Below are 26,153 nucleotides of genomic sequence, written 5' to 3' on the forward strand. Positions count from 1 at the left end.
GATTGGTGGGGATGAGATTACAGAACAGCAGTGATTGGTGGGGATGAGATTAGAGAACAGCAGTGATTGGTGGGAATGAGATTAGAGAACAGCAGTGATTGGTGGGGATGAGATTAGAGAACAGCAGTGATTGGTGGGGATGAGATTAGAGAACAGTAATGAGATTAGACAGGAGGGAGTAGATTCAGACCTTGTCCTTCAGATGAACTTCGCTTATTGCATAACTAGCATTTATGATTATTCAGCAAGAATGTGTGCGTGTATTATATAGAACATAAATTTGTGTGACCAACCTCTTTTTATGTTTTCTGTCTTCTTTCCTTTTGCGCCTGTTGTTTGAGGCTCTGCACAGAGGACATTATTGAGACCGTGTTAACAACCACATTGCAGTTGCCGTCACAACAAGCCTGCTGCAAAATCTAGTCCAATCACATTTCTCTGTGGTTTTACGTTCAGGCACGGCACAAGGAGGCATGTTTATGTGTAAAGCACTTCTCATGCACAGTGCAAATTAATAGTTTAAACAATGAGTGCAGCCAGTAATCAACCCCATGCATGTAACACTCCTTCTTTAACATTTCACATAAACAGAAGGGAACAGAACAACATCTATACTAATTAAGACTTATTCCCGCCTCTAACAGCTTGACTTGTAGAATGTGTTCTGTGTTTTGTTATTGTATTTGTCATGGACGTTATGTGTGAACGCACCTGTGCTTCGTCTTCTTGGAAGCGGACCTGCGGAAGACACGGAAAATAGTTTAGCTCAGCGGGAGGCCTGACAGACAGGCGTTGTGCTAGCCTCTGGCGTGCTCGCTCAGGAACGTGACACTACCTGTGCTGCTTCCGTTTCTTTGAGTGCTTCTTCTTCTTCTTCTTCTTCCTGACGGGTGACGGACTGGAAGACGGAGACCTGCGGATCAAACAGCGCAGCAGCTGTGAAGGCACACTCTGATCTGCACACGGACAGTTCAGCCATCACTCGGACAGCTTCCTCCAACACACATCCATGGGCGTCTGCTGGATTTACCTTTGTTGTGATGGATATTATGGTGGAAACTCTATGAAACACTATGAAATTGGGCTTCTATTATATTATTAGATTATCTTACTGATATTTTCAGGGGCTAAAAATCATACACATAAAGGATACAAGGCCAGAATAAAATAATTCACTTTCTCAGCTGTCTCTTAGCTAGGTCCGACCTGTCCAAGTGAACCAGGGCTCGTCTGTTTGCATTGCGTATGGGAGATATGGAGATTCAACCTTTTTAATCATGAATCTCGTTTTGATCTGACTGAAATAAGAATCTCTAACCTCTAAATGATATGTGCAGTACTGCATTGGAAATTTCCCAGCAGTTTTCCATTGCGGTATGTCCAGAACCTGTAGAACCCAACATAGTGTTTTCTGTTGTAAGCCCTTGTGGTTCAGCACATCATATTACCCAAGCAGTTCATAAACTGAGACAAATGACTACAGGTGAAAACCAGAGCAGTGTCAGCACATGGATGGGATTATAATCTGAACTGGTGATTTATTTATTTACAAATTTTCCATTCATGAAAATCCACCTTAACTCCATTTAACTCACCTTAATTCACCTTAACTCCCCCATATCTCACCTTAACGCCCCTTAACTCACCTTAACTCCCCTTAACCCATCTTAACTCACCTTAAAGCCCCTTAACTCACCTAAACTCACCTTAACTCCCCTTAGCTCCCCTAAACTCCCCTAAACTCATTCGTCTCAAACTCTATGTGATATAGTACAGCAAGGATCAACATTTTTATAACTTACGTATTGTGATAATACATTACACCATTATATAATAAATGATAATGCATAAGGCTACACATTTACACTATGCTATCTGTCTTATTCATGGTTATTCAATCAGCATCAGTGTAATATGTGTTTTCAGACAGTGAGGTAGCTTGACATCTGAGAACATGGTCTCAGTTAAACCTTCCCTGACCCACACCTGACGAAATGGCTTGTAAGCCCTTACAAAATGGATCTCTAACTCACTTGCAACACTACTGTCATTTGCTCAGTCACATGTGAAACTTGTTCCCCAGTCACAATTAGCTGGTTTTGTAACATACCATTTTGTGCAGTTTTTAATCAAATTAAAATTAAAATCACAAAGCTCTTGGCAGGAAGTTCCTAGATGCACTAAATGTGTTATGCATATTGACTATTATACTGCAATGATAACATGGGCTGTGAGGTGTCAATTATTAAAAGCAGTTGTGATGATAATGATGTGATAGTGATGATAATGCATTATTGATACAACTGTTTATGAAATGATGATTTTATTCTCCAAAGCATCTTCAGTTTCCATCTTTATTTACTTTGATGTACTCATTCCTCTCTCTCTCTATTCTTTTCCAATGCTCCCTGTCTTTCTCTAGCTTTCTCGCTTGCTTTCATGCTTTTTCTCTCCCTCTATCTCTCGTTTTATCCACTTTTCTCACTGTTTCCTTTTCTCTATCTCTTTCTTTACATCTCATCATATAAAATGTCACGTTTTCTGGAGTCCATAGCCATTGGTTTTATCATTTGGTTTCTTGTTTGTTTTCTTGTTTGTTTTCTCATTGATTTTCTCTTTTTTACTGACCTTTCTCTCCTTCTCTTCTGCTTTGAATTCTTCTTCTTTTTTTTCCTTTTGGCTGTTGGCCAGGGGGAAATATCAGCTTCAGAAGATACACTGCAACAGAGCAGGAGTCAAGACAGACTGATTAATCCGATCTAACAGGCACTCTAACACACTCAGCCTTGGCAAATTCTAAATGGGCTTCCGTAATAACACAAAGACTAGCATATTACCCCAAACAATGGCAAATACAATCATATATCTTCAAACTGAACATAGAACTCAAACACCACGGGATCCGCTAAAGCACATGCACTTGCTTCATACTGAAACAGGGCCTTCGAAACATGAATTAAACAAATTAATATTCAACTGAATACACTTTAATCAAAGGCACTATTGCACTAGAGTACACTCTTACTGATGGAGATCCAAAGGTACTCTCAGAACAAACACAGAAGCTCTACAGGTAGAAGCTTTTAGGAAGAAGGAAACAAATTTATTCTGCCGCAGTATTCCATCTACAGGCTTGGACCGGCCGACAGATAAATATCGACCTCACATGAGATATGGTGAACAAGGTGGAAAGAACACATCTGAAAATCTTACATTGCTATTGAACTACATTTGTAATTTAATTTGGTGTACAATTGTACAATTGTACACACGGCCTCAGAATTTGTGAGTTAGCAAAGAAACTGTACAGGCTGATGGTAGTTTACTTCCTAGAGTCCTGTGCTCTATAAACTTGAGGGCGGCTTTCATGAGTGACTTGTTTTGACAGGAGGGTAGGTGTTTTTCTCGGGTGCTAAACTGCATTGACCAAGCCATCATGTTGTCAATGCCAAATACTTTAGAGTGAAACAGAAACATTTTTGCACAACACTGAACACTTTCTCGATGAAGGTCTCCAATCCTAATGGACTTTTTGCAAAACAGTACACGCATCGATTGTTTGGTAATGCACAATCTCATGAAAGTATCTGATCAAGCAAACCACAATACTACAGCTGCAGCTGCGAGTTACCAGACCCATGATTCCTCAAACTGGGTCCGCCTTGCAACTGCTGAACTGCTGAATGCAAATTGAACGCTATACCAATCAAATGACTACTACTGTTCCAACAGCCAACATTCTGTAGTCTTATTGGATAATGTTTCAGTCTATCACATGTCTGCAGTGAGGGACTGGTGTAGAATTCATCTACACATGTCTAGTGAATTTCTACCTCCATGTTCCCCATTCCATATTCCCTATTCTGTATTCCCCATTCCTCAGTCCTATTGAGGAATATTTGGAAAGTGTATGATCACTGTTCCTATGATCAAACACCACATTTAGACATTAAGACTGAGACATATAGGTCAATCCCAGTATCAGACATCCAGGCCAGGATCAAACATATAGGGTAATCCCAGCATCAGACAGCCAGGGTTGATCAGACATGCCTGGAGTTTTTTCCCTCTCTGCACTGCCAGAGAAAATATTCTTTATAATGTTCTCCCCTTAACGCATCTTAACTCCCAGGAAAGGACAGATCAGGCAGAGTAAAGCACATCTTTATTTTATACCGTATTGTGCATCATATCACAGTATTTCTTTTTGTGATATGCTGTGTTTGAGTATGCACCTATATTAGAGAACTATATTATATGAAGACCAACAAAATGAATGTGCTTATGGTAAAAAAGTGTTTCCTCATTGTTATGTTCCACTTTGTTGGACCATCTGTGTGTGTAATGACAGATTTGCTGTAATTCTGGTGAATCATGGTGGATTATTGTAGATTTCCTTTAGGATTGAACAGTAGCAAGAAACAGCCATAGCAATTTAGAGCTGACCACAGGCTGTGATCTGATCTCTGAGACATGGAGTTGGGGTTTTGTCTGTGAATGGTTCATGAATTTGTGTATGTGTTTACTGTGTTACTGTTTGAGTGAGTTATTTTGTTTTGCTGCATGTATTTATTGCTTTGATTGAGGTCTTGCAGAGACCTTGTGATGTGTTTGCGTTTCACAGGCCGTGATGGCTGGTTAAAAAATGTGGTTTTGACCACATTATAATAGTATAATATAATCATAAAATACATTATAATCTACTGTATGTGCACTTTATGCAAACTCTTTATGAACTTAGCATAACACATGCACACACACATTTTATATATATATATATATATATATATATATATATATATATATATATATATATATATATATATATATATATATATATGGGGATAAATTGATTAGGTGTCACAACAATTACTTGCAATTACTTGCAAAGTAATTCACTCATGTAAAATGTCTATGCATGGTTTAATGGTGATGTCTATGCATGGTTTAATGGTGATGTCCATGCATGGTTTAATGGTGATGTCCATGCATGGTTTAATGGTGATGTCCATGCATGATTTAATGGTGATGTCTATGCATGGTTTAATGGTGATGTCCATGCATGATTTAATGGTGATGTCTATGCATGGTTTAATGGTGATGTCCATGCATGGTTTAATGGTGATGTCCATGCATGGTTTAATGGTGATGTCTATGCATGGTTTAATGGTGATGTCCATGCATGGTTTAATGGTGATGTCTATGCATGGTTTAATGGTGATGTCCATGCATGGTTTAATGGTGATGTCCATGCATGGTTTAATGGTGATGTCCATGCATGGTTTAATGGTGATGTCCATGAATGGTTTAATGGTGATGTCCATGCATGATTTAATGGTGATGTCCATGCATGGTTCAATGGTGATGTCCATGCATGATTTAATGGTGATGTCCATGCATGGTTTAATGGTGATGTCCATGCATGGTTTAATGGTGATGTCCATGCATGATTTAATGGTGATGTCCATGCATGGTTTAATGGTGATGTCTATGCATGGTGTGGCATGGCATACTGCTCTCACACTAACCCTGAACCCTCTGAGACATGCACCTACTGCTGACTAACATGTAACACATGCACTAATACGTGTAATAATATATTTAGTATTTCTCACTCATAGTGAGATGAAACAGAAAAAAACCTGTCAAATCTGGATACAACCTGTGTTTTGGGCAAACACAACCAAACAACCATAACGTTTTATCAAACTTGGATCATAACAAATATATTTCCTGTTAAAAGTCTAGAATTTCTCTGCTTTTTTCTATGAGCTACAGGCAAACAATAATTGCTTCAGTGTTCCAACAGTAGATGATGAGGTCTGGTAGCACAGAGCAGAAGGTCAGAGGTGAACCTTGAGCCCATCCATATCTGCTCCACTACGACCTGCCCTCCAGCACCCATGGTCATGCGCCATGTGCAGAGAACCAATGCAGCCAGTGCAGGCGACCCCTGCACAAGTTCCAGTGAAAATCTAACAGCAGTTTCTAGTCATCAGAATTCTGGAATATTCTATAATGTGGACAGATTAGTTTGGATGTTTACAATAAGCAACTGGTAGCAACATCCGATGAAAACCTAAAAGCAGGTGAGAAAATGTTCCCATGGGCTGTGCTGAGTTCAGCAAATTTATATCACAAATAATGTCATTCGTGAACAAGGGCTTAGAATGTGAAAGCACATAAAACCCCTTTTAGCAGGCAGGTTGTACAGGAGGAAATCATAACTGCCAGCATGTAAAACAAGCCTGGTGTGGTATAAACTGGAAACAGCCTCTGCCTGCTTCACCCTTTTCTGCTGTCTGTCCCCGTGATTGAAATTCAGAGCCATTAAAAACGCCCTCAGCATAATACTCAATCAGAGGATTTTCAGCCCGTATCCCCTCAAGCAGGCAAGGAAACGCAGGTCCCGCGCAGAGGGCTCAGAAGTTAATAACCATCCTTGAAGCGACGGACGAGTTGGAAATCTCCAGAGGCCAAGCGAGGCGGATCGATCTGGTGTGAAGACATAGTGGGCTGCAGCACCATCGCCGGATCCGCAGTCCTCAACGTCTTGTTCGGCCACACAATCCCCCCCCCTCCCTTCTCCAACCACTTTTAATCCGCACAAGGGCTTCGTCCATCCTGCCACGCACACATCCGCACCGCAAAGCCAACCTCAGCTCTCTGCGTTTATTTTTTTAAAGGCAAATCTATTTTCTGGTCAATTCTCTGCCTCATATCAAAGGCAAGGCTTCTCAGAGCTTTGGCTTTAAGGAGCAGCACAGTGGAGGACTGGGAGCGGGCTGAGAGCCCTGAGAACATCCGCAGATGACACGTGTTCACCGGCTGCGAAAGAGCCCACGGTGCTAATCGTCACTGCGGAGTAGTGGATTCCAGACACTCCTCCATGCTTAATTCTGTACTGGGAATAAATCCCTCATCAGTGACAATTTCACAGTGTATCAAACACTCGCTTTCTGATAGGATATCTGCTTTCTGAATGTTGCATTGTCAGACAGCAACGAGTACAAAACAAAGCAAAAGCAGCTTTAAACTCACAAGTACAAACAGGCACGTGAAAAACATTGACGCATCTGCGATGTAACAAATGCATGGGTCGGAGGAAGGCCACAGGCTGAGCACGCTAAGGAAGCGGAATCTCCATCTCTCCACAGTAGCAGCGCAGCCTGATAACGCTCCCTAGAGGAGGAGGGGCACTGCCCGTGACAGTCCACTAATGACAGCGTGCCAAGGCTGAGTTGGGTGCGTGGTCGTGATTGATTCTGCAGCAGCTGTGATAGCAGGGCTCAGACCAGACAGCGAGGCAGCGAGGGTGAGGATGAGGAAGAGGAAGTATCTGGCGGGGCTGGAGGGAGGGCAGGCTGCTGATTGGATGAGGATCGTTTGTGGTGATATAGGGATGCAGATCGAACTGCCTGCTCTGCATTAGCGGAACTGGAACGCATTAGAGGCTGATAACATGACAAAGCAGGAGACTTTTCGGCTTAATTATAAAGCTTTGTCACTCATTACACTGTATGCGTGAGGGCATACACACACACACTCACTCACACACACACACACACACACTCACACACACACACACACACACACACACACACACACACACACACACTCACACTCACACTCACTCACACACTCACTCACACACTCACTCACACACTCACTCACACACTCACTCACACACTCACTCACTCACACACACACACACTCACTCACTCACACACTCACTCACACACTCACTCACACACACACACACTCACACTCACACACACACTCACACACACACTCCTCTACCAAACCTTAACTGGACCAGCTCCCACACCCCTAATCAACCTCAGTTCTGACCACACTGCCTTCCAACCTCTAGTGCTGCTCCACTCAAACCAGCACCCTCAACACACACACACACACACACACACGACTCTACTCTTTCCTGCACCCAGGTGTGGGACGAACGTCCCCTGGCTGTCCAGCTTCAGAGAAAGACTGACAAGTCACTGAACACTCAAATAAGCACTTAAAAATGTTTTTACTTCTTCACTCCTGCGAGTCTATTGTCACATATGTATGTGCTAGAGATTACAATATACTTATACATATTTATACAACATATATACTTATGTATGTAGCACTGGAGAAATGCTGTAAATGTAAATATGACATTAGAATTAATGGTGGTCTGTAATCGTGTAACAGTGTTGGTGTATAATAAAGTAAAATAAAATACCTAAACTTATGGGCTAAAGACATTTATTTATATTCTGCATTAATTTAGTTGATGGAGATGCCATCGTCATGGTCCTGAAGCCGCCACCCACATCATATAAGGTCCCCCCACATCACAAGTTGCTCTCAACTTTTCAAAAGCTCCTGAAAACTCCCCTATTTCAGCTTGCATTTTATTTACCTAATTGCTTTTACATTTTAACTCGGCCTGCATATTTTTACTGTGTTATTTTAAGTCATTCTCTTTGGAACTGTATCCTGTTTATGTTGTTTTTCTGTTACTGTTATTATGTTGTATTGCTTTATTTCTGTTCAGTGACCTTGGACATCATGATAGGCACTTATAAATAAAACATTATTATTATGATTATTATAATTTACAGTCTGTCAACATCAAATTATTATTATTAATAACTCTTTTCTTTTTACACACGAATAACATCCGCCCACATCACACACAGTCTGCCCTCATCATACATCAAGAACGGTCCGCTGTGTGGGCCAGTTGGGTGGTAACTCGCTTACAGTCTGCAGCTGTTATCGGTCCAGATCTGCCTCCCTCTCCTCACTGTGACCTCAGGTGCATGCAGGTATCAGACACCTCAGGAGAACGGTCAAGGTGAGAAGATGCATGCCTTTCCCAGTCAAAGCCAATCAAACGATGAGATTTAACCCACTCTCAGTGACAGCTTCTGTGTGGGTGATGCCATTAGCATGTTACAATTCAATGATTCCAGAGTTGCAAGGATTTGAAAGAAATACTTCATATATATATATATATGTATAATATATATAGAATATATAAATACACATATAGTAAGCAACTTAATGAAGAAACAGATCATATTAAATCCAAGATTAAATGCACACAAAATTCTGACACCTAAAACTACTTTTTAAGTGCTGAATTTTGATATTTTTCAATTCAAGGCTCATACTAAAAACAAGAAGTCATTTTTTCTCAAGAAAACTGTTGAAAACAAAACAGTACTAGCCAACTGATGGCTCCAGCTGTTCACTGGAACAATGTGTACTCTCAGAAGGTCTAGAATTTGTAACTGCAAGACTACTAATACAATTAAATCCATTAATGACCTTCAAGATTTATTTATGCAAATAAGGCCACATGCACATTTGAATAAGGATTTTAAAAAACATCTAAAGAAAGAGTTCTAGAAGGCCTACTATAATTATCTATTAATACTGGGGAAAGAAAAATCAGCAAGTTAAAAGGCTTAATCTACCAAAAGAGGGGCACTCTGCTTAAAAATGTAATCAAAGGAAGTGACCTTGTTATTAATCTGGCTGATAAGGGCAGAGTTGTCGTTTGGAGAAGTGACCTTTACAAAGAGGGAGTGAATACACAGCTTTCTGTCACTATTTTTATAGGTAGAACAGCTCTGGCGTCACTCCACACTCACAGTCCTGTGTTCAGTCCACTGGTAATCATGTCGTATCAATTTTGGTGCTGTTCCAACTGTTTCTTTCTTTCTTTTCCAGATTCCATCCAGTTCTGGAATACACACGGAGTATCTATCGCACATCCTGGCAAGGACACATGGGCGTCGTTACACATGCTTTACAGCGGTTACAGCCATCGTGTCTACAAATTCACAATATACTGAGATGAAGGGGCACTAGGACCTGGGAGAGGTGCTGCTGCCCTACAATAGCCCTGAAACCTGAAACACAATTTGCGTGTGAAAGATTTGACGTTTGGGGGTCTACGACACCCTCACCGACTGCTCTGCACTGCTTTGCTAAAATCTCAACCAGTTTGTGTCTCGAGACAGAGGATCTCCGTGTCAGAGAAAGTTGCTGAAGACCATGTAGCTTCAACATAAAAGTAAAGAAAATACATAATTTGGAGGTCTGCTACAATTGTCCGAAACATTGACAGGCTAGTGAAATTACCATTAAAGTAGACGAGGAACGTTGATGACTGGTGAACAAATGTTAATGTAACGTTATTTAAAAAGCAGAACTGCATTAAACAGTTCGACCTTCAGGGCAGTTGTTAAACAGGGCAGTTGTTAATGGATGGCTTGTTCTTTTCATTTTTGCTGTTCTGGAGGGCTTCGACCCTCATTCACAGAACTCCAGACTATCGCTCCGCAGAGCTTCGTCAACATCTCACCCTAGTTTGTGACACTATGTGTGAGACCGAGTGTCTGTCTGAGAAAGTTCCTGAAGACTGTGTAACTTCACCATAAAAGTAAATACATGATCTGAATCTCTACTACAATTGTCCAAAATGAAACTGACAGAGGAACCCTGATGACTGATGAAGAAACGCTAATGTAACGTTACTTAAAAACAAAACTAAAAACGACTTTAGCATTAAACAATGCAACATTTAGGGCAGGCGATAGTGGAGGGTTCTTTTTCATTTTTTTCAGTTCTCCTGGGTTGGTTTAGCTCCCCCATTTATATATTTCTAGTGACGCCCCTGCACGAAGATAACTTTTCTTAAGGATGGTTCGTTCTGAAAATTCGAGTTAAAATACCTGAAATAATTGTAAAGCTACACAATCTCACTCGTATTTGCAGTACGGTACTTCGCTATTCCTGACTTGACTTAAACGCATTTGCAGCGGCAGTGTAAACGTCCTCCAGAAACGTGGAAACATTTCCCTCCTACCGGCCCGCCACCGCGTGCTCCTCCACTCCACGCGCGCCTTTGTGGCAGCTGTTTTACGTGCTTGTGTGTCGTTTCGATGCCACGCCCCCACACAGGTGCTCCGTGTCTCCCCTTCCACTTCCGCGTCACCTGTAGCTCGTTTCAGCCTCGTCGTTTCTAACCGTTTCGACGAACCCGACTCGCGCTTGCCTCCTGCCCAGCGCTCGTGACGTTCATAACTGCGGGTTTCCTATGGGCGTTATAGCTGACGCCTTTGTAACTTGTCTTTGAGGCACTGATCTATAAATGGTCTACTGTGAAGACAACAATAATTCCTTAAGTGATTTTTCACCATCTAACAAAGAAAAGAGTGCCCAATATACATACATGCTTCATACTCTACATCTCTTACTACACCTGAAATCTTTTTCAGATTTACACACAGACACATGCACACACACTTTGTGTGTGCAACTGCGGTAAGAGAAGTAGTGAAGTACACAACCCAACCCAGAACACCATGTTAGGTTCTATACACCAGCCTGCATTCCGAGAACGTCATTTGGCACTACTGTGGTTTGAACCTTCCTGCTGGGTGCTTCTGAAATGCTGCCTGCACAAAACCTGAAGGGGACATGGAAACGGATCTGAATCAAATATTTTCTCACTCACAGGTGATGCTGAACACAAGTGCTTATTATAAATTCACCTTGCATGTAACGAATCCTAATGGAGAAATCTTCAGTTAACATTAACGCCTGTTTTCCTATTGTGTGACTGTGCAGATTTGAAGATAACAAAAAAATAAGTAATTCATTTATTATTGCCAAAGCACATTTTTCATTTCAGTGTGTGAGAAATGATCAGCCAGGTGCATTAATGAAAGATTCGTCTTAACGTTCCCGGCGACACCTGCTGCAGCTAGATAAGAGTGTTTGGGTTCATTTCATTTTAGCGTCGGGCGCACACAATTTGCCTTCCCATTGTGCGCCTTCAGGTGCTTCCAGAGGTTTGTTCCTTGGTGAAGCTACTGCTTTTATCACGAGTTAAAAGTTTTAAAATGGGTCGCACGTATAAAAGATGCACGTATGTGAACGCAGCACTGCATTCAAGATTTCACGGCTGTGTGAAAAGTGTGGAATACCACCATGAGTTGAAATCATTAGAAGTACTGAACATGGGGTAGTTGGTGTCATTAATATGTATAGTGGCAAAATAAAATGGTGTGAGACAAATGTGTGCAATTTTTTTGGAAATGTCAGCAGAGATGAAGATGAAGGAACTTTGGAAGGAACCTGCGGGCGTGGTGGCGTCTGCGATGTTTGTGTCTTCTGTGTTTGACGTGCCTCTTCCTCTCAGTTGTCTCCGTTGTCTCCACTGCTGGTTTCTCGGGCTCGCTGGGTTTGGGTGTCAGGGAAACCGTCTCCAACCTGTCAGAACACAACCGAGCTCTTTCAGAACATTCTGGAGCACGAGTCTAAAGAATCATAAAACTGCAGCATAAATATAAATGTCCCCTCTGTTTCCATGACCTCTTTTAAAACCAGTTCAGAAGATATTTGTGCATATTAAAGAACAGGTTACCGATCCCATTGCACTAAAAACAACCCGTTTAACAGCACATCACCCAAAACAAATGACTGTCAAAGTAAAATAAATTAATAAACTGATGTTAAAGTATTTTAAAGTGAAAAGCCTGTATTAGCATTAATATAAGATTAAAGTCCACATGTCGACTAGATAAAAACAAATTCATACAAATGTTCAGAGCATTTTTGGTAGTGCAGCAGGATGCAATGCTATGTACCACAGCAGACAGCAGAACACGAACACATTTCCATGTTTTTTCGCTCTCAGACCTGTATGAAATCAGAGGTCATCCTCTCTGCATTCAAATGAGGCTTCCGCAGGAAAAGCCTTTATTTACACCCCCTGTCTGATCTGACACTTCTGAAATTATTCCTCAAGCTTGTCAGGCGTATCTCTGGGAAACACAGTAAGCTCCAGAATCAAGTGGAAATAAATGCGTTTGGAGCTCTCGCTTGGCGGGGGGACGTGCTCTGACCCCAGGCAGAAAGTAAAGCTTTCATCTCTCCACCTCGCAGTACCTTCAATTCTTGTTTCCATGATGGAAAAGTCTTGATGGAATCTGCCTCCATCTGCCTCCATCTCCATCACTCACATCACAATTTGGAGGATAAAATCTAGATGACACTGCCAGACCCAGCCACGGATCTTCTGCGCCGTGTGGCTTACACTTGCATTCAACATTTACAATTTCTGATTCATTCTTCTTAGAAAATTCAGCGACTGTGGTGACACAGAACTAACAGTCCAATTTGAAGCTCTAGTTCTCAACAAGCCACAGGAAGAGGAAACGGTGGCGTGTTTTGCATGTCACTCAACCTCACAGCCCTGCAAACAACTTTTATTCTTTATCTCCTATTTGACATCTGAAATAGCACTTGTAAGCAGGCCAGGTTCTCGCACAGATCACGTATATTTACCAGAAACGTAGTACAAATTGGTGTGATGGTATAAAACAAACACACACATCAGACAAGTCGTAGGTGTGTGTACCTCAAGACCATCAGACAGGTCGTAGGTGTGTGTACCTCAAGACCATCAGACAGGTCGTAGGTGTGTACCCCGAGACCATTCAGGCAAACATCAGCTCACTGGCATGCCCAAGCAATGTCTGGATGAGTCAACATTACAACAGCTCTAGATGTGCTAGGCGAGATCTAAACCCTGACTTGGATTCAGCAAATTTGAGTTAATATACAGCATGTTTTATTTTGCGTAGTAAAATCTTGGTTTTCGAGTGTGATTAATCATGCAGTGTTCAGGTAATTCCTTTATGCAGCTTGTCTAATTATGAACAGAATCTGTGTAATAAAGAAGAAGACAGGAAAACACCCAGAGAATTCTGATTATTCCGAAGATGAAGTGTGTGTGATGAAGAGCTGTAGCTAGCAAGTCCGTCTTCATACATGTGTTTCCCCTAAGTCACTCACTCAGCTGTCTGAACCGTTAGCACAAGGTGGACCTGCGACCTCTGTTATCCCTGATGCAGGCTGGATCGTCTACTATGCCGCTTTACGACACCGAGCGCCATGATAAAGACAGAATACGGTAGTGATCGTATTAGACACTGTAACCTTCAGCCTCCTACCGCATGAGCTGGTGCATGTGATATTTAGACATAATTATAGATGATTTTCTGAAAGCATGTTTGCCGGAGTTGAGTGCACACATAGGTGATTGTATGCCTTACTCTCTCAGTGTGAGTTTATGTAAATGTGCCTGTGTGTGTGTTTGTGTGTGTGCTTATGTGTGCATTTGTGTGTGTTTGTGTGTGCGTTTGTGTGTGCACTTGTGCACCTGATTGTAATGAGACGTTAATCAGTCTCTCAGATTAGAGTCTGATTGCCTCACTGTCATCCTGCTGGATGAAGGGAGATTTCCTTGCACTCCCCTGAGCTAGCGAAGGGGGCAGAGCAAAATCATGCTAATAACAAATTCCCCGCCCTCCTTCAGCTCAGCTTTCCAAATGAAAGGAAATGCATAACAGCCCTGCTGCAGGACACAGGCAGGGCTCAGGACACTCGGGACACAGGACACTCAGTGGACCAGGGCAGGGCAGTGAACTAATAAACTCCTAATACAGTGGCTGGTGACTGTAGAGGTGTCCTGGTGAGTTTGTGTGTGAGTGTGTCTCCTAGTGTGCTGAGATTTCTGGATGAGAGTACTCTGTGTGTGATTGGCTGCTGCTTCTCACCGGAGTGTGACTGGATGTAAAAACTGTGCGTGTATGTGTCTGTGTGTGTGTCTGTGTGTTTGTGTATGAATTGTAAAGTGACCTTGGGTTCTTTAAAAGGTGCTATATAAATATAACTTCATTCATTCGTTCACTCACTCATCCATAAGAGTCTTTGTCCAGATGTTGGGTTGTGCATCCCTCTGGTTCTTTCTCCCTCGTGGTCTGTTGATCAGTGATGAGTGTGATACATTAAACTGGAGTGCTGATGGAGCCGTTATTGTTTAGGCTATGCAGGCTGCTCATATCTTACCAGTTCCAACTTATTTATATCTGTCAGACACACATCTGCACACAGAGACATGTGGCGCCCATGGCGGTGAAAGTCTGAAGAGCCCAGAGTTTGTGAAGCGACTATTCACAGCTGACGGGGGAATACAGACACAAGAAAACAATAAGCAGGGAAGACAGAGAGGGTGGAGGGGTGGCGTTACTTCACAGCATCTCACGGAGGAGGGGGTTTGTGGAGCAGAGAAGCAGAGCCTGCAGCCATATGACTAATCAAGGCTTCGGTTATGTGGTTCTGAAACAAATGCTGAGCAAGAGGAAACCATCAAAGTTTCTCTTCATCATTTTTGGTTTTGTCCGTGGTTTAGTCACCAGATCTGGTTTTAACTCTCTCTTACCACCAGAGAATTTCATTCTTGGACAAGAATAAAATAATGATTTTATATGTTAATATTTATAATGCATGTCCAACACAAGCATAAAAGTCTAGTGATGCAAAAAAAAAAAAAAACTAAAGCAGTGTTCTGTCTTTTACTGTAATTTGGTCTCTCAGTGGTAGTGTGTGTGTGTGTGTGTGTGTGTGTGTGTGTGTGTGTGTGTGTGAGCATGCACGCTGTTGTTGTTGTGCATGGCTCAGGCCCCCCTGATGCTTTGTGAAGTTGTGCAAAGACCCTGTAGTGGAATGGAGAGTGTGAGAGAGAGAGAGAGAGAGAGAGAGAGAGAGAGAGAGAGAGAGAGAGAGAGAGCAAGGAAGTAAAAGAGAAAGAGAAGGAGAGGGGGAGGGGAGAGATAGAGGGGAGAGGGAGAGATGGAGAGAGAGAGGGAGAGAAGTGAAAGAGAGAGAGGAATATAGAGACAGAAGGTATAAAACAAATTGCAGAAGGGCAAAATCCACATCCACATCTGTACAGCACCACACACACACACACACACACACACACACACACACACACACACACACGAGCTCAGGACTGAGGTGCAGCAGAAGTGTCCAGCTATACAGCTATACAGTGGCCAAATAAATCCTGTTCCAGGGCAAATCTCTAGGAAGAAATGAGACATGGCTTGCGCATGCTTGCACACGGACACACACTCTCACACATTTTTTCCCTCCTGCGGTTCAGCACAGACCATCCACCAGTATTAGCCCTGTCATATTCACAGCTGAACAATCGATAATCGTTATTGTAAAAAATGAGTGTTAGAGAGATAATGAAGAGGATGGGAGATGAGTCCGTGTGTTAATTAACAACGGATGCTCGTTAAGTTCTCCTGGGCACAGGCTATTAAAAGTCAGATGGTGATTTTGTTTATCTAATTTTAAGGTTAGGGAAGATTTTTACATAGAATTAGAACTGTAAAATTTCCTGCTTTCATTTCGTCATGACTGGATCAGGTATCAAGACAAAACACATAATTAGTTTAGGTTGTAGGTTTAGATATGCAAGTCTGCTCGCACTGTTTGTTTATAATATAGCAGCTCTGAGGACTCTGCAGTAAAGTTGAAGTGTGGGCCAGATTATTGCTGTCTGTGTCAAAGACTGTCTGAGTGAAGTGGTTGACATCCTGCTCATTAGTTGCTTTCTGTTTGATTGTTTGAGTGCTGTTTTTGTGCTGACTGTGCTGTGTCTCTGAGTGTGTGTTCACTACTCTGTCTCTGAGTGTGTGTTCACTACTCTGTCTCTGAGTGTGTGTTCACTACTCTGTCTCTCAGTGTGTGTTCACTACTCTGTCTCTGAGTGTGTGTTCACTACTCTGTCTCTCAGTGTGTGTTCACTACTCTGTGTCTCTCAGTGTGTATTCACTACTCTGTGTCTCTGAATGTGTGTTGACTACTCTGTGTCTAAGTGTGTGTTCACTACTGTGTCCCTGAGTGTGTTCACTACTCTGTCTCTGAGTGTGCGTTCACTATTCTGTGTCTCTAAGTGTGTTCACCACTCTGTGTCTGAACGTGTGCTCACTACTCTGTGTCACCGAGTGTGTGTTCGCTACTGTGTCTCTGAGTGTGTGTTCGCTACTCTGTCTCTGAGTGTGTGTTCATTACTCTGTTTCTGAATGTGTTGACTACTCTGTGTCTGAGTGTGTGTTGACTACTCTGTGTGTCTGAGTGTGTGTTCACTACTCTTTATGTCTAAGTGTGTGTTCACTACACTGTGTATTTCAACTATCAGAATAGTATCAGGTTAGGCAGGTTTAATATTAATGATTCATTAATTAGCTTAGTGCTAATTATCTACTAATTAGCTTGGTCCTAATTATCTACAGAGAGACGATGGGCTCTCTGTTCCAAATCATCTTCGCATGTTCATGGTTCAGACAGATTCTTTCATCAGATGTGCAAGCAAAGTGTTACGCACTCTTTCATCTCGTAGGGACAGCCTGGCACAGGACTTGCTGTCCCTGGCTAAGGACATGAGACAGGACATGAGGGATTTAAAGCTAATTCAGACCTGACAGATGAGGTCACTAGATGGAACACTACACGAACAGAAGTGGGCTTCCTGTGGTTTTATAAAGAGTTTATGGTCTCTCCGTCTCATCCCACGAACGCGTGCTGCTCTGAAGACAGGTGAGGTCCCTTTATTCAGTTATTGCGGCCCAGTGATAAAAATGGAGCACCATAATGGCTTGATTAATTTCCTTATCACTGCAAGCACAAAGAGTAATTATGACCAAGTGCACTGGCTTATGGACCCATCATCCATCACACTAAATAACCCTCTGCTCTCCACAATCTCTTCTACCTAAACAAAACAAATTAGCCTCTCGCCTCCCTCGCTGACGATCCCACCTAGCCAACGAAATAATAATTACACAACATGTTTATCCAGGCAGCCACCCACGGGCACGCCGGGGACACACCCTCCTCCTGACAGGCATGATGGGAAACGGGCACCAGGCTTAACAATGGGCAATCAGCCATGCGGGAGCAGTGCAGGACTCAGTGGGGGCATTACCTGATGATGGGGTAAGGAGAATGGGGCGTGAGAATACTGGGTCCGGTGTTCTCAGAGCTTACTGATGTCTGCTATTTACAGCCCAGAGCTTTATGGAGTGGTGTGTGTGAGCGTGTGTGTGTGTGTGTGTGTGTGCGTGCGTGTGTGTGTGAAGCGTCAGGGCACGGCTGAGGTGAGGAGGTCGTTTCAGTGGCCCGTTAGTTTGCACACACTGATCTTTACTCAGCATCTCTTTACAAAGGACAGAATGAGTGCACCTCTCTCTCTCTCTCTCTCTCTCCCCCCCATCCTCTCTTTCAACACATAAATCATATTAAGCTGTCAGACTGTAGCGACTATTATCTCTGTATGTCTGCTTTTATGTGGAGGAAGTCACCTAACCTTGCCCCAGGGGATGGATGAAGATGGTAGATTTTAAGTTTGTCAGGAGGATGCTGACTCTGTCTCTCTCTTTCTCTCTGTCTGTCTGTCTCTCTCTCTCTCTCTCTCTCTCTCATATTCTCTCTCTATTGCAGATTAAAATTCATATCGACTACCCTTGAGTTCAGCACAGCAGATTGTAATTACATGTGTTACAAAACAGCACTAAAGTGCATGAGAGCAACACACGGGGTGGAGAGGATCCGTGCTGGGAGAACGCCAGACATCACTCTGAGTGTACAAGTGTCTCTGACTCCTGCAGTGTCGTGTGTCTTAGTGACCTGCCTTTCATTTCAGCCGTATGTGTGTGTGTGCGTGAGTGTATGTGCGTGTGTCTGTGTGTGTGTATTTGCGTGCATGCGTGTGTGTGTGTGTATTTGTGCATGCATGTGTGGGGGTTTTGTGTGAGTATGTGTGTGTGTATCTGTGTGTGTGTGTGTGTGTGCGTGTGTGAGTGTGTGTGTGTGTGTGTATACATGTGTGTGTATACGTGTGTGTGTGTTTGCATGTGTGTGTGTGTGAGTGTGTGTGTGTATTGGTATTCAGGCGTGAGGTGCGCTGCCACACTAACACGGACGCTGTACATCTAAAGGAAGCTGAGGTGGTCCAGACCTGTCTGAACTGGTCAGTGTTATGAGCTTGTCACGCTTTAGCGCATGTTCCTCTGGTGTCGCCGCCTACGTGCCAGACATAGCTCAGTGTCCGAGGCTCTAGGGATTCCCGCCATATCCGTCAGTCCTGGGGAACGGAGCCTGGCATTATCCGTCCTCTCAACTCCTCCATCCTCATCCTCTCTCACGCACCTCAAATCCTGTTAGACCGGCCTGCATTACAGGCAAATTTATCTAATTTTGTCAAGCCATAACATGGCTGGTTCGTAATCGCTCTTAGATTGGACCAAGCACTGAGCAGGTCAGGTCCATGACACACGACATGAAACTCTGGCACTGTTTCCGAGACGATAACAAAGGATTTGAATATGAAATTCAGTTTCCTAAACAGCATCCAAAGAAAAGAAGCCAAATTGAGTGGTGAAGGTTGTTTTTTATTGGATTACTGGAATTTAAGATTGGGCTGAAAGTGTTTTGGTAGCCTGATGTCAGTGGACAGTTGAATACTGTTTAAACATGTAAATAAAGTCGCCTTTAGCAGGGCCAAACACCCTCGGACAAGGTCATAATCAGCAAGACGCCCACCAATGCACACCTGCGAGAAGCATTAAAGGAGAACCGGTAACATCCCGATTTATAACACTTTTATATCTTAAAAAGATCATTAGCATCACAAAATCAAGTCAGAGTTGACTAGGCAATGACCCTGAGAGAGAAAGAGAGAGAGAGAGAGAGAGAGAGAGAGATCAACTCTAAACGTAAGTAGAGAGACAGACACATGCACAGAGAATCAGAAGCCTTTTTGTGCTAATTGCAGTAAGGATGCAGGAAAGAGTGAAAAAGAGAGAGGAAGAGAGAGGAAGAGAGAGGAAGAGAGAGGAAGAGAGGCAGAGGGAGTTAAAGATAGAGGGAGGCTGCAGTGCTTGATTGGAATGTGACGTTTCCGAGGAGTGTGCCAGGTTTGTTATCAGACCATCAGCCACAGTCCACAGATTTAGCTTCTCGGGGCGGAACGACTCATTCAGCATGCCACTCGGAAGCACGGGAATTTGATTGAAAAGCCCGGAAGGTCTGGCCCGGACCCAGAGGCTCCATCTTAGACACAAACACACGCAGATGCTGATGACACATTTTTTGTTCTTAAAAAGGGACAGAAATGTAACTGGGTGTGAAAGAAGGGAAGTGATTCATCTGGAGCAGGCTGCTTTAAGGAAAGTGTGGCAATTAATGTATTAATATTAATAATGTGCTAATGATATAATAATAATAATAATAATAATAATACCCCAATTATTATACCACAACACAACACAATAATGAGCAGGTCGCTTCTGGTATGACAAATGAGAGAGAGAGAGAGAGAGAGAGAGAGAGAGAGAGAGAGAGAGAGAGAGCAAGAGAGAGAGAGAGAGGGAGAGGGAGAAAGAGAGAGCACGAAAGAGAGATGGAGGGAGAGAGAGAACTGACATATCTGCAGTCAGAGTCAGATAAGGCCAACAAATGCAAATGCAGTTCAGTGAGGCCTCAAACAGGAAACCCAGGAAGTGAGTGTGGGCATGCATCACCGTCTTACAGCACACAGCAAAGACTCTGGTCATGGAGCATTTTAACCTGCAGAGTTAAAAGGTGTGTGTGGGAAAAGACTGGATTCTGCTTATATATTATGATACATTCAAACTGCAAAAAATGATACAATATTCCAACCTCCAAATCACATTTGTTTATGAATGTGTTAATAATTTGTTTATGAATGTGTTAATCACATTTGTTTATGAAGGTGTTAATAATTTGTTTATGAATGTGTTAATCATGTGTTAATGTGTTAATTTGCGTAGGAATGTGTTAAAAATTTTTTAGGAATGTATAATAACATTTATGAATGTGTTAATCACATTTATGAATGTGTTAATAATTTATGAACGTGTACATCATTTGTTTATGAATGTGTTAGTAATTTGTTTATGAACTTATTAATCACATTTATGAATGTTAATAATTTGTTTATGAACATATTACACATTTATGAATGTTAATCACATTTATGAATGTGTTAATCATTTGTTTATGAACATGTTATTCACATTTATGAATGTGTTGTTTATGAACATGTTAATCACATTTATGTGTTGTTTATGAACATATTAATCATTTGTTTATGAATGTGTTAATCATTTGTTTATGAACGTGTTAATCACATTTATGAATGTTAATAATTTATGAATGTTAATAATTTATGAACGTGTTAATAATTTATGTGTTAATAATTTGTTTATGAATGTGTTAATCATTTGTTTATGAACGTGTTAATCACATTTATGAATGTTAATAATTTATGAATGTTAATAATTTATGAACGTGTTAATAATTTGTGTTAATAATTTGTTTATGAATTTGTTAATCATTTGTTTATGAACGTGTTAATCACATTTATGAATGTTAATAATTTATGAATGTGTTAATCGTTTGTTTATGAATGTGTTAATTTGTGCGGTGATGTCGTGCTGTTCCTGGTCCATGAGCACCAGGAAGGAGGTGGGTGGAGCCAATCAGACGGGAGGAAAGGGTGGCGCCAACTGAGTGAGAGGAAGGGATGGAGCCAATCAGGCAGGAAGAAAGGGGTGGAGTCAGTGGGGCACAGTGTCCGAAGGCACCAACCAGCAGTACTGAATGGAGATCACAAATCATTAATCGTTTCTGTCTTGACTGCATCTCTCTCTCTCTCTCTTCCTCTCTCTCTCTCTCTCTCTCTCTCTCTCTCCTCTCTCTCTCTCTCTCTCCCTCTCTCTCTCTCTCTCTCTCTTCCTCTCTCTCTCTCTTCCTCTCTCTCTCTCTCTCTCTCTCTCTCTCTCTCTCTCTCTCTCTCTCTCTCTCTCTCCCCTCACCCTGTAGAGAATGTCATTTGTATTGGATGGAATCCATGTCATTACACCCAGCCATGTCAGAGCAGGCTTCATTACTTCAGCATCGAGACATTCTGACTTTTCTTCCCAACGTTGACTTTTGTTCCAGGATGTTGCGTGAAGGCCACAATGCAGCGGCGCTCTGCACAATTGCACTCGTCTGAGTCTACGCTCACTGCAGGAGAACAAGTCATGTTTTTGGCACAAAACTTGCTGTGAAACGTATGTCATTCTCCCTTCTTTCATCTTAAATCTTTTATGCACTTGAAACGCCACGGATAATTAAAGTTGTGAAGTCTGTTCAAAGTCCCTCGCTGCCTCCGCAGATCTAAGGATGTTATTCACGGAAGACAATCATTGTGTCAGTGCTTCATTCCATCTCCTGTCAGCAGATGGGAACAAACGCGAGCTGCTTTTCAAGAGCCATCACAGACCAGTCAGACCAACCCGGTCATCAGTTCCCTAACATGCACCTATGGATGTGAGACATTCAGTGCTCTGGTATTTAAATCAATGAATTTGTGATTAGCCCCTCCCCTTGTCACAACATGACTCCTCCCCTCCCCCCTCATCCTGCCCCTCCAACAGTGACCTTTTCTATACAGAGCTGAATAATTCAGAGGGATACAAAGCAGAACTTTTGCGAGCTTTGCAAGAAAACCCAGATAAAGACACAATCACCCTTTTATGAAAGGGCAAAAAAAAAAACCAAAAAAACAGGAGAGGATTTGATTTATGAGGCGCTATAAGAGCTTCAGCTGCTGAAGGGGCTGCCAGTACCCCCCCCCCCCCCCCCCCCCCCCCCCCCCCGCCCCCGAGCGACTGCAAAATGTGATTTAGGTTACTATCATGTTTCTCATTTTTCATTAATGCAAGAAAAATGAAAGAAATTGGCGTTTCATTTACAAGCTCCTTCAGGATCCAAACTGCAGTGACCCCACTAATGACTGCACGAGCCACGTGCATCGCGCTAGGGCATGCACGTGCTGGACGAATATGATACCTGAAGCGAAAACTATTACATGACAATGCGTATTCCTAGTCTTACACACCGCAGGGTAACATAATGCACTCATGGGTGGTAAATCCTTAAATAAATCAGAACAAAATATTCCACGTTCTCCTTTATGATACCGCCGTTCGTCTCGGTCATTCCGCTCTCCGGATGCGGTGCGGAAACCGCGCGTGGCGCCATGCGCGTTAATGCTGGCCGAGGCTCCGCCAGATGGCGAGGGGAGCCCTCTCCTCGCGTGAGTCAGGGCGGGCGGGCCCGCACCCCGCCGGGCTGTTCTGCTGCTGTCCGTAGCTCACCCTGCCCCGTGCAACGACGGTGCGCGGAGCAAGCGCGGAGGCTGCGAGGCGCGGCGAGGGCGCGCAACGCAGCGGGAACGACAGTGGCGTGACACCCGCATTATCCCACATCCCGCAATTATTCCCATGGATCCCGTTTTATTCCCGATCCCGCTGCCACCAATTAGCCAGTAATCGCAGCATTAAAGCGCACCCAACCTTAGCTTTAATGTCTAAACCACGCCACCCACAGCTACGCTCGAACACGGACACGCCTTTTGTGGCGCAGTCTTGCCTATTCGTCTCAAAACATTCACGCGCTCGATTAGTGAGATAAGAATTCTATAAAACAATATGCACGCGGCCGTGAGCAGACACCACGCGCTAATGATCGCGCTCGCTCCCAACCGGGGCAGCCACTGACCCGTTTTAGCGCTCGCGCACGCCGCGTAATTACCATCCTCCACCTGGACGTGTTCATTAAAGAGACAGTGACCTCGCGTCTCACGCGCCGGCACAGAAGGGCCCTTTCCAAGACGCCTAATAAATTGCCTCGTTCGCTGTTATTTAACCTTCCGTGTTATTTAACACCCCCATCACTTGAAGACCGTTTCCACTTTATGCGAGGGAGGTTCATCCAATCAGCTGCGTCCCGGTAAAGGCGTGCCCTCCCAAGGACAAGCGGATTATTCTATTACCCTTAAAGTGTCAGAGGGGCAGATAGCAACAAAGGTTTTTTTTTTCCCCCACATACCCACTGTGTTCCAGCAGGTGTGATGGAATTAGTCATTATATTTTAGATTTGTATCTATAAACGACAGTGGTGTACAGGGTATGGTTTGCAAGCCCAGCAAATATATTTATAGTATTACCATTCATAGTGATTAAAGCTTTTTAAATTAAAAAAAAAACTTTTGCTATTTTGTCAAGCTACACATCAATTCTGAATGCAGTGCTGTTTTTGTAAAGAGAGAGAGAGAGAACTGTTATTTGTGTAATTTCAGAATGCCCTATAGCTACATATAGATCATCAAATATCCTTTAAAAATATAGTGAGGTATAGTGATTTTTAAATACACGGTGCAGACGGTACATTTATAGTTTACTTAACAAGGTGTCCAGTTTGCATCGCTAGGTAGTCGATTGGCTTGTTTTTCCTGGCCTGCCAGTTTTGGAGATGCATCATATGTGACATTTTCTGTAGTAGTTTATGTTTGTCCAGGTGGCCTGCATGATGGATCTGTGTGCTGTCAGTGAGTCTGAGCTTCAGAATCACATCACAATCATAAGCCTGGGACCTGCGACTGTAACTGAAGCACACCCAGGGATGGTCTGCGGGATGGTCTGCACATCAATGCTACACAGAGGGTCTGAAACTGACCACTGTTGAAAACTTGGAGAATGGCTGACACTAACTGTGCATCGCAACATGTGTGGTGTTGTCTACAACTGCAGTATAGTCTACAGCTGCAGCACAGTCTACAGCTACAGTATAGTCTACAACTGCAGTATAGTCTACAATTACAGCAGTCTACAACTGCATTATACTCTATAACTGCATTATAGTCTACAGCTAGAGTATTGTATACAACTGCAGTCTACAACTACAGTACAGTCTAAAAGTACAGTAGTCTACAAGTACAGTATAGTCTACATCTACAGTACAGTCTACAACTACAGTACAATCTATAATTACAGTATAGTCTACAACTGCAGTATAGTCTTCAACTGCAGTAGTCTACAGCTATAGTCTATAGCTGCAGTACAGTCTACAGCTACAGTATAGTCTACAGTTGCAATATAGTCTACAACTGCAGTATAGTCTACAACTGCATTATAGTCTTTTACAACTGCATTATAGTCTACAACTACAGTATAGTCTACAACTGCAGTACAGTCTACAATTACAGTACAATCTACAATTACAGTATAATCTACAACTACAGTACAATCTACAGCTACAATACAGTCTCCAGCTACAGTACAATCTACAACCTCTGTACACTCTACAACTGCAGTATAGTCTACAGCTGTACACTTACAGTGGTGAGTGCAGATATACTGCATTGCTAAATGGTGCCAGTTAATCATGAAATAATCTGAATAGTGTAGAACAACTCAAACATTAATGATCGTGTTTATGGTCTTACAGCAGCAGTACATATAACCACTGGTGCAACTCAGACGAGATCAGCTTGGTTCTCTCCAGATGTAACTCTGCGCACTTAATTAAACACCAGATATTGGAAATAAACAGAATATTGCTACAAACAATGATGAACATTTTAATTATGATGGCACCAAGTAAATGCAAGCACAAAAGTTTCAGATCAATAATGAGAGTTAATTGCAAATAATTAAGAACTCACACAGTGATTTCTGGAACCAGCATGTCTCCATGGTGCAAACATAATTAGCTAATAGTCCATTTGAACAAGCAGAGACAAATTAAATAGACGTTATATTGCACTGTAAGCGTAAAACAACTATTATATCCTCTGGATTCCTTTATAAGATTATTAAAAATTATATACAATGATTAGACAGTTACACAAAAACGAATTTTTTGGCTTCTAAAATATTCAAGAACAGTAAAAGCCAGATACAACCAGATTCTCAGGGTAGTCCGGTACGCTCCTAACGACGTTGTGCCTGTAAACATAAAAGGCACAAACACAAACAAACAATATCGCCCACACACAAACATATAAGTTGCTGTGACGTGGCGCCCGCCGTCCGAACAGGTGCCTTGATGTGTCTGTGGTCTCAATGGACACGCGGGGGGGCACGTCTGCCCCGGGTTCCAGACGTGCTACCCTCCCCAACAGACCTTCTGTCGCCTGCCGATCTAGGAGTGTCCCAGAGGTTGTTTGCCTCCAAGGCAGGGAGGCTGCCGGTCCCCCTTGCAGGTGGCACCTGGCCTGCCTGGTACTGGGTGGGCACTGGTCATGCCCGTGCTGTGTTTGTGTTTACGTGTACACGGTGCCTGGTTGTTCGCGTTCATTGGACAGACAAATCGGGAGCCACGCCCCTTGGGAGGGGGTTCTGTCACGGGACGCTCGCCTCTCGTGAGTC

The 26,153-nt window shown here is 42.8% G+C and overlaps 1 protein-coding gene across 1 annotated transcript in view; it reads right to left on the reverse strand.

The window, feature by feature from the left end:
- The window catches only part of srrm4 (serine/arginine repetitive matrix 4), a 54,213-nt gene that overhangs the window by 13,131 nt on the left and 14,929 nt on the right, over nucleotides 1-26,153 (reverse strand). Inside the window, exons 2-6 of the mRNA XM_027029164.2 lie at nucleotides 12,148-12,282; nucleotides 2,629-2,718; nucleotides 836-913; nucleotides 712-738; nucleotides 294-344 (exon numbers count right to left, since the gene is read on the reverse strand). Coding sequence (XP_026884965.2) covers nucleotides 294-344; nucleotides 712-738; nucleotides 836-913; nucleotides 2,629-2,718; nucleotides 12,148-12,282 — 381 coding nt within the window. The remainder of the gene's footprint in view (nucleotides 1-293; nucleotides 345-711; nucleotides 739-835; nucleotides 914-2,628; nucleotides 2,719-12,147; nucleotides 12,283-26,153) is intronic.

This window comes from Electrophorus electricus, chromosome 9 (assembly GCF_013358815.1).
Source record: "Electrophorus electricus isolate fEleEle1 chromosome 9, fEleEle1.pri, whole genome shotgun sequence".
Lineage (NCBI taxonomy): Eukaryota > Metazoa > Chordata > Actinopteri > Gymnotiformes > Gymnotidae > Electrophorus > Electrophorus electricus.